We start from the raw sequence: 9,293 nt of genomic DNA on the forward strand, positions 1-9,293 counted from the left end.
TATTATTCTATGCTTCTATGGTAGTTGACACTTGTACAGGGAATATCTCCCTTTGTTAACTACCATCTCATGTGAGGAAATAAAATTATGAATTATATAATTTTTTTCACGCTTGCCAGATTAAGTGGCCCTGCGGGCCGCCTATTAAGAACCAGGGATATATGTTCTACAGTCGATGTCAGAGACACATTATGCTTTTATGTATCAACAAAACTCTTTTTCGTGTTCCCTGAAACTGTATATTTTATACGTATATCAAATATATTTATTGGAATTGCATTTTTTCGAAATTATCATGGAAACAAGTTTTGATCACAGCTTTATTTCATGAGGAAGACATTAGACTTCTGTATCTCAGCCTTATGTATCGTTGTCACGATTTATAATACTACGAGCAATCATAATCACAATTGTTGCAATAAAAGTACCAGTAGTAATAATAATAATAATTTAAGGTCTATTGATGTAGAAGTATCTGTGTCAAGACCATTGGTATGAGTAGGTTGTGTGCTTCCATATCCAATGTTTGTTAGGTATTTGGTTATTACTGATCCATTCAGAGTCATAAGATATGGATGATGATTCATAATTTTCAATACACAAGTATAGATTTCCTTTGTCATGTCAACTTTGATAGGAACTCTCTTTATAGTCCAAATATTGGTTAAATTTTCTTTTAAATCAAGTTCCTTCCCATTGATTGATAAACTGGGGAGTGGCCATGTCTTCTCCGACATACAGAATATCTCAAGTTGATTTTTGTTTACGTTCAATCCTACCATGAAATAGTCTTTTGATGGTATTTCAATTATATTCAGTACTGTTTCTGGAGGTGTGTAATTACCATACATGATTGAATACCTTCCTTTATCAAGGCGTTGAAGAGGATCAATCCTCAATGAAAACATTCCCTTTTCTTCATTAAATGTGAAGCGATCATCACGATCATCAACAATGTTCCCATCTTTCAGCCACTGTACAAAGTTCTTTTCATTTCCAGGGATGAATGTCTTCAGGATGTATGTTATTGTAGTATATTTTCCTTCTGTACCATTTATAATTCTATTCCCACTGTAAAAGATGTCTTTTGTTGATGCGTTGCTATAGATATAAGTTAAAAGGGAGCTGAATACCAGGCATTTTGAGATTATAGCTGTTGATGAACAAATAAATTAATTCATATAGTATATAATCATTGAAGACCACTTTATTTTCAGTCACTAATATTCAAGGGCAAACCTGGATTCAAAAGCTTTCCATAGCCCTCTAAATTTTGAAAATTTCAAGAAAAAGAAAAGAAAAGTTATATTCAAATTCAAATTTAAAAATACTTTATTATCCAAAATAATATTATAAATTATAAAACATTAAAACATTTAAGTACAGTACTGATATGAAAGACAGTTGTTAAGAATAAGATCAAAAACATGCAAAATGAACAGTGAAAAATGACAACACAATACTATATGTTCCCCTTCCTGTAGGCCTATGTAATGATGCAAACTTTAAAAAAAAAAACAAAAAAAAAAACTTGTTTAATTTTAACTTTTTATTAAATTTAACATTTTATTTTATAACATTTTATTAAATAATTGAGTTTATCTATTTATGTTTTCATTGAACAATCTGAATGCAGTTGGAATAAAGGATTTTCTATAGCGTTCAGTGTTAGGCTTTATCTTTAAAAGTAATCTTGAGCTGAAAGGACTTGCTCGGAAACTGTTAAACAAGGGATGAGTTTCATCTTTTAGAACACTTCGGGCTTTAGAGACATTTTTTTCTTTATAAATAACATCAGGTGATGAAACTTGTTGGCCTATAATCTTACTAATAGCTTGTTTAGTGATTCTATAAAACAGTTTCTTATCAATCTCTCTAAAAGAATTGTAGAAAAAAACCATACAAAAAGTCATAATACTTTGCACAATAGATTTAAAAAACAGTGAAATTAATATCATTGTCAATTTGAAAAACACGAAGTCTTAACATAGTTTAAACACGAAGTTTAAACATAGTCCGATGTTTAACACGAAAATCAATCAACATCTCTTTAGTCTTGCTAATATTTAAATTTAAGTATTGAAAATTTCAATATCTTCATTAAACTCTGTAACAGAGTTATTTTTGGCATTTAGATAACCTACAATAACTGTATCATCAGCATATTTAATTATCCTAGTGCATTGAAAGTTAGGTTTACAATCATTAGTATATAAAGAAAATAATATGGGAGACAATATGCATCCCTGGGGGGCACCTGTATTTGTCCGACAACATGGTATGATTTATCCTGACAGTTTGACTCCTATTACAAAGAAAACTTCTAGTCCATTTAATAAGTTTAGGATTGACATTTAAGTCAATAAGTTTGCATGCTAACATGTGTGGTAGCATTGTATTAAAACACTAGAAAAGTCAATGAATACAATTTTAATAAAGTTACCCCCTCCACTATCAAGATGCTCATATACACCATTTAGAAGAGTTAGAACAGCGTCCTCTACTCCTCTACCTGGTCGATAGGCAAACTGAGAGTCATCAAGGACATTTTTGACATTTTCAACAAATTATATTTTTAACAATCCTTTCGAGACATTTCATAGGAACACTTGTTAAGGCAATAGGCCGTGAATCGTTCATTTCTTTTGGATTAGGTTTTTTAGCAACAGACTAGATAATTGATTTTTTCCATAAATTTGGTACATAAGATGTATCAATAGCAGTTTGAAATAGTCTTTGGAAGGGAGGGGAGAGTTCATTTGCACATTCTTTTAGGATCTTACAGGAATCACATCCGGCCCCATAGATTTACGGACACTTATGCTACGAAAAAGCCTAGTTACAACTTCGTTGTCTATCCTAATATCGTCAGAGATCTTGTTATCTATTGTTTCAAGTACATTATTCATTTCTCCAGTAAATTTATTTTTATCAAATCTACAATAGAACTTGTTGAGATCATTAACATATTTACTTTCATTAACAATGTTTAAGTCTTATAGCTTTTGCTTTGTATCCAGTAATGGTTTGCAGACTCTTCCATACTGTTCTAGAGTCATTTTCTTTGAAAGAGCCTCAATTTTTTGTTTATACTTTACATTCTTTAGTTCAAATTCTGAGAATGCCATTTCCATCTATCTTCTGGTGTTGGAGCCATGAAATTACGTACCTCAGCCCTTAAACATGCTGGGGGAAGGGTGGCCTAGACCTTTCATCTAAACATGCTGGGGGAAGGGTGGCCTAGACCTTTCATCCCTGATTTCCTCTATTTAGTATTCCTGGATGTGCCATTGAAGGGAATTTATTGTAGATAATTGTGGTAATAACAAAAGGTACTAGTGGACTTACAAAATTTGCAGGAGCATAGTACGAAGATGAAAATAATGATGATCATGTATTTTTCAGGCCTGTAGCCAGGTTCTTCGGGGGGTGGGGGAGGTTTTCTTGGTGTGGAGGTCCACAGTCGAAGCCCCAGTGTGGTCGGCGAAACCCCCAAAGCAAGATGATTTTTGTGCTTTATGGGCCTAAATAATGCTATAAAAGCAGATATGTTTTAAAATGTCTGTGTCTGGGTGGGTCTGCAGTGCATTAGTTGGGTTGGAGGACTTGCTTGGGAAATTTAAAGAGGGGGTTTCGCCAGAAAAGAGGGGGGTTTGCTAGAAAAGGGGTTCTCCCGAAACCATAAAAACCCCCCCCCCCCTGGATACTGGCCTGTTTTTTTAAGGGTACAAAACTAAATTTTATAATGATTATTTTGTATACAAATATATTCAAATATAAAATATTAGAACAAAAACATGTACTAAAAACGGTGGTCCCCCAAGTCGCAGTAGAAATCAGAACGGCCTATAACCGCACTCCTATGAGCAAGTAGAAATTGGCCAGAAACTAGGTTAGAGGTTAATTTATGCAGTAAACTAGCTATTTACTCTGAAAGTCACCAAATATGTTGGGGTCACTGAGCGCAAAAATTTACTTCAGCAAAAGCTATCCTGTTTTACAATATTTGCCAAGTTTTACTCAAGTGAAAGCCTCTAGGGTTTGGAAATTGAGGTAGTCATAAGTATTGGTTCAGGGATTCAGCCATTTGGCATGTACCCGAGTTGTGCATACTGCACGGCCTACAAAGCCAGCCCCATATATCGTAATTCGTGTCTGCTAAAGTCGCATGATATACGAACTAAAAGATGTAGATTATAGAAAAATGAATTCACATTACTATAACAAAAGTCTTACCTTGCATATTGAATTGATTATATAGATTTTTCGGTATTTATTGTGGTAATGTAACAAAATATTTCGTATAATTAAGCAGCGATTAATGTGTGCACACTTTTACTTCTTGTAGCTGAATAGAACCAGTCAATATGATAGAACCCATTCGTTATTCTTCTTGCTAAGTGACGCAAATGGTATAAAGATTGGGAATGTTCCATTGTGAATTAAATTGCCTCGATACATTTGGTATTTCTTGTATAATGCAGGTCTCCCTCCACTTAAAGACCACTTTTTGGACCAGTGTCTCCATGGTCTTTAGCAGCTTTGGTCTCTAATAAGAATAATGCAGATAAACATGTTAATTTGGATTGGAAGGGTCTTATCTTTTGTTATTGTTGATGTTTTATTGATTTGTTTATTTGATCATCGATTTGCAGTGGTGCTAGGTAATGTATAAGCCAATGTGTTTGTACTACAAACATCAGAGTATAAGCAAGTGACCAGCTATGTCTGTCCTATGATCACATCCAACATTGAATGAAAAAGAAAATGTATCTGCCTCTTGGTAACCACAACTACAACATTAGTTTTAAATACAAGAAATTAAATACTATAAGAAAGTTTATTAATAAGCAATGAAAATACTGAAATTTGCTATTAAAATGGTTGATGGTTTCAGAGACCAGATACTGATAATGGTAGACGTCTACTGGTAGACCTGTTAGTAATTTTTGGCTTTGAAAAATATGTAAATTGGGCAATTACTACTACTACGACTACCTACCGCCACTACTACTACCTGTATACTACAACAACTAAGGACAACTTAAAAACACAAAACTACAAAGTAGTGCTAGGTTTTTTCCTAATGGGTTTTTCCTTGATCTTGTTCCAACTATAAGCAAATGCAATCACAAAAACAAACACCCAAAATACTATTAATAATGCAATTCAGAGTGGGGAAATGTTTTCCTTATCGATATGTCTTGTGATTTTTTCAGAGGGGCTGGTGCTTGCATATTTTTCAGAGGATCTGGTGCTTGCATATTCAATTTCTCTTAAACACACGGTTATTTCTATTCCAGTTATAGTAGCATGAAGTTTATAATGATCCTTAAGTTCCAGTACACAAATGTATTCATCTTTTGTCCAGTGGCGGATCCAAGGTGGGGGGGGGGGTGCCCCCCCCCACAAAAAGTTTGCGCGCCCCCCCCCATTCGAAAACTTCAAAGAAAAAAAAATTAGGCTAGGCTTATGCTCAAGAAAATGGGTTAATGCTTTCCCAACTTCCCTTTATTGACATTCATCAAAACACATCAAATACTGTGTTCAAGAGATATACTTTTAACATGTCTGTCATGGTTAACATGTATTAGGGAATCTAAGAAGCAATATTTTTCAGTGGGCGTGGCCACCGAAAATAAATTCCACGCCCCCTCATAGTTGTTGCTGCAACCACACAACAAGGCATTGTTTGGTAACAAAAGACTTTCTATGGTCATTTATGTCAATACGCTATGCTATACAATACGTCATCGAGTCTGTCAAACAAAGGTCAAATTTAGGTTAACTTCGGTAGGTGGAGCTTCGAAGCCGAAACTGGCTCAAAATAAGCTATTAAAAATCGTTTTTTTAACAAAACGCAGAAATAAATTATAAAAAGCAACGAGCTATTTCTTTGTTATATACTTTATTAATTTATGATAATTTGAAGCAAAATAGTTTTCATCACCCTTGTTATTCTTCAATAAACAATTCACGTACAATTTGAGTTTCAATGTATGGTTAATTTGAGCACCCGAACTATGTAGACCTACACAAACATTTCATTACAGATCAATTTTTTAGTATCGCATCAGTGAAATAAGTGTTCATGTAAATACTGTAATCTCTAATGACTCAAGTTAATACATGACAGTTTTTATGTTTGTTATAAAACCAATTTCTTCTAATTTTAAATACATTTTCTACAAAATTTGTGATAATTCATGATCACGCATAGACTTGTGCTAAATGCATGACAAATTTACGATGTGTATTATATTTATGTCTTTTCCAGCATAATACAATGCAGTGTCATCTGCGTACATACTTACATTTACATGCTAAACAGACTGTGGTAGATCGTTGATGTAGAGGTTTTTTCTTAATCTTTTCTTTATCAAATAGCTAACATCTTAAATACTAATAATAATACAAATACTAATAATAAAAATTTGAATGGGAAATTCATTACCGGGCTTTCGGTTTTTTCAATGGGACAGGTGCTTCCATATGTGATATTTCTTAAATATGTGGTTATTTCTATTCCAGTTATAATAGCAAAAAGTTTATAATAATCTCTGAGTTCCAGTACACAAGTGTAGGATTCTTTTGGCATGTCATCTGTGATGAGTACTGTTTTATTTACCCAAATATAGGTAGGATTTTCATAAAACCTCAGTTCTTCTTCATTGATTGAGAACTTTGGATGTGGTGATGTATTCTCTGAAATACAGTAAACATTGAGTTGGTCATTTAGTTTTTCCAGTTCAAGTCTTGGATATTTTGATGATGGTATTTCAATGATGTTCAGAACTGTTTCCTGCGAAATTAGTTCACCAAGCTTAAGCTTATATTTTCCTTCATCACTGCGTTGAAGAGGGTATATTGTTAGTGAAAACTTCCTGTTGTCTTCATTGGTTCGGATATGACCATCATTTTTGTCAACAATTTGTCCATCTTTCAGCCAAGTTACTTTGTAGTTTTCTCTTTTTTTGATGTTTGTATTCAAGACATATGGTATTGTAATAGTCTTTCCTTCTGTACCATTTATATTTGTAGGCCCACTAAGAAAGGTGTCTTCAGTTAATGTGTTACCATAGATACAAGTTAAAAGGAAGCTGAATGCCAGACATTTTGATATTATACCTGTTTGTAAAAGAAAATGATGGTAATTAATAATCTAGTATGAATGTACCAGTACCCGGTATAAGCCCTTCCCACTATTTTACATCCGATTTCATGTACTAGGACAAAACCCAGGATAGAATTTGAATAAGTACTGTATCTATAAGGAGTGGCCATCCCTATAAAGTTGAAAATGTTTTTATGAACAGGATGTATTCAGTGTGTTTAACTCCACCTCCGAAATTGGCCCAATTTAATTTTTAAGAGGGAGTTCTTAATCATGTAAATCGTAGACCTGATTAATGTGGTAATAGCATGGACAGAAGGTAGTGGTACCATAGGAAGATGTATATAACTTGATGATTATACTGACGAAGAATACATTCACCATAATAAATACTTTTTTTTTTTCTTTCATATCAATAACAAAATCTTAAAACTTCTGGTTTAAAAAAACTGGTTTTTGTGGTAAAACTACTAGTTGATTGTCTCAAAGTTTCAGTGAGATTGCTCTCATCGTCATCAGTAGAATGACTGACCATATTAATATTGCAAATGGTGTACTGGAAGTCTTAGGATTTTGTTATGCAAGTTTGCATACATGCATTAAAATATGGATAAAATATTAGAACAAGAACTAAAAAAAAAAAAAAACATTAAGGGTGTATTGTGATATCTTCTAATTAGGTAGCCTTCTGTTTGAACGGTGTTCGTAGTTAAGAAACTTGAGTTTAAAGTTTCGTGTATTGTGTTGTGGATCTTGTCTGGAGACTTGATTTTTTTCAAAACTTTCAGACAATCCACTGATGGCATTTTATGTTTTAAAAGTATGTTCATCAGAAGTATATGTTAATTGAATTGATTTGTATTGCGCCTCAATAGTATAGGCTCTATGCTATACAGGACCAATCCTTGCCACGTAAGCCACATAAACCCTTTGTCACAAAATATTACTCTAATTTCACTGATTTCTACAATAGAATAACACTGTATAGAAGCAAACATTGTCAGTACTTACTGTGATGTATTAATTTTAAATGCTTTTGAAAAATACACAAATCATTTACTGATTTTTTTAAAATCATAAAATGTTTTTGCTTTTTCCATTATTGTAATTGAGATCAAATATATAAACGAACCATTGAAATAAAATTCACGCATATCTGTTTATAGCACGAAACAAAACAGGATGCTTAAAAGGCTCTCTAAACAACAGAAAGTTTAAAACAGTGCCACCAGTGAGTGAAAAGCAAGCCCCATTTTTTGTTTGTTACCCCAATCGCTAGTATGCCTGGCCTTTTGCCTATATATTTACAATATATATATTTTATTTTTTAAGTTTCAATTTTGATTTATTGGTTTAAACATTCTCTTTCTTGTCTCATTTGAAACATTTTATGTTATTTGTAGATTTTCAAATACAATTTAAATGTTTTGGTAGTTCATAACAACATCATTACCACAAAATCGTGTAAGTGAATTAGACTTGTATTTGAGAGGTTCATAATTGGGAGATGTTACAGGGTCACTAGTAGTAATGGAAATCTAGAGAAATTAGGGTACAGAGGAAAAGAGTGCCATATTCAGTGTTTTCCCTATTGAAAAAGAAAATTACTGCTAAAATTCTCCATATAAAGTCAGATAAACACACACTGTGTGGCATTAGCCCTTTCGGGAAATGTTCAATAACTTTAAAAAAAAAAAAAACCACGTACAACCGTAGCCTAGGCCTTGACTAGTAGTGTGATTTAAAGGAGGTTAGCCTAGTCTTCCTTTCAATAAAATTTTTACTGGTTAGCCTCTTTGTTTTTACCCGTAAACTTGATAACTTACACCCGCATCAGGAGAACACTGATATTGTAAAGAAACCAATCGGCTCAGGCGACTGCCTCTTTTTATATACCTGCATAAAGTCCTAAAAAGGTAATAGACCATGAGGGTCAGTCAAATTGCATGTCCACTGACATTACACCAACATATAAATTATGCAAAAATAATAAGCAGAGGTGACAGGAAAATATATCTTAATTACAAATATAACAAAAGTTAAGTCTAACCTTGCATATTGCTCTGTAGATGATACAAGTATTTTTTAGTCTGTTGGTGATACAAGTATTTGTCAGTCTATAGTTTATACAAGTATTTTTCAGTCTATAGATGCATAGAGAAAATTTCTCTATGATAGA

General features: G+C 33.1%; 2 protein-coding genes across 2 annotated transcripts; both read right to left on the reverse strand.

Annotated features, from left to right (window-relative positions):
- Nucleotides 1-4,529, reverse strand: LOC117107713. The gene is made up of 2 exons (XM_033249443.1): nt 4,237-4,529; nt 1-1,153 (listed from the first exon to the last, which is right to left on the reverse strand). Exons 1-2 carry the CDS (start codon nt 4,241-4,243, stop codon nt 405-407), a joined length of 756 nt encoding a protein of 251 aa, XP_033105334.1. The 5' UTR covers nt 4,244-4,529; the 3' UTR covers nt 1-404.
- A 1,769-nt stretch (nt 4,530-6,298) lies between these two features.
- Nucleotides 6,299-9,269, reverse strand: LOC117107723. Its single transcript, XM_033249466.1, has 2 exons — nt 9,165-9,269; nt 6,299-7,128 (listed from the first exon to the last, which is right to left on the reverse strand). Exons 1-2 carry the CDS (start codon nt 9,169-9,171, stop codon nt 6,380-6,382), a joined length of 756 nt encoding a protein of 251 aa, XP_033105357.1. The 5' UTR covers nt 9,172-9,269; the 3' UTR covers nt 6,299-6,379.
- Between the last annotated feature and the right edge of the window lie 24 nt (nt 9,270-9,293).

The sequence above is a fragment of the Anneissia japonica genome, unplaced genomic scaffold, assembly GCF_011630105.1.
Source record: "Anneissia japonica isolate Jap-2015-1 unplaced genomic scaffold, ASM1163010v1 scaffold287871_len1641731_cov197, whole genome shotgun sequence".
In the NCBI taxonomy this organism is placed as follows: domain Eukaryota; kingdom Metazoa; phylum Echinodermata; class Crinoidea; order Comatulida; family Comatulidae; genus Anneissia; species Anneissia japonica.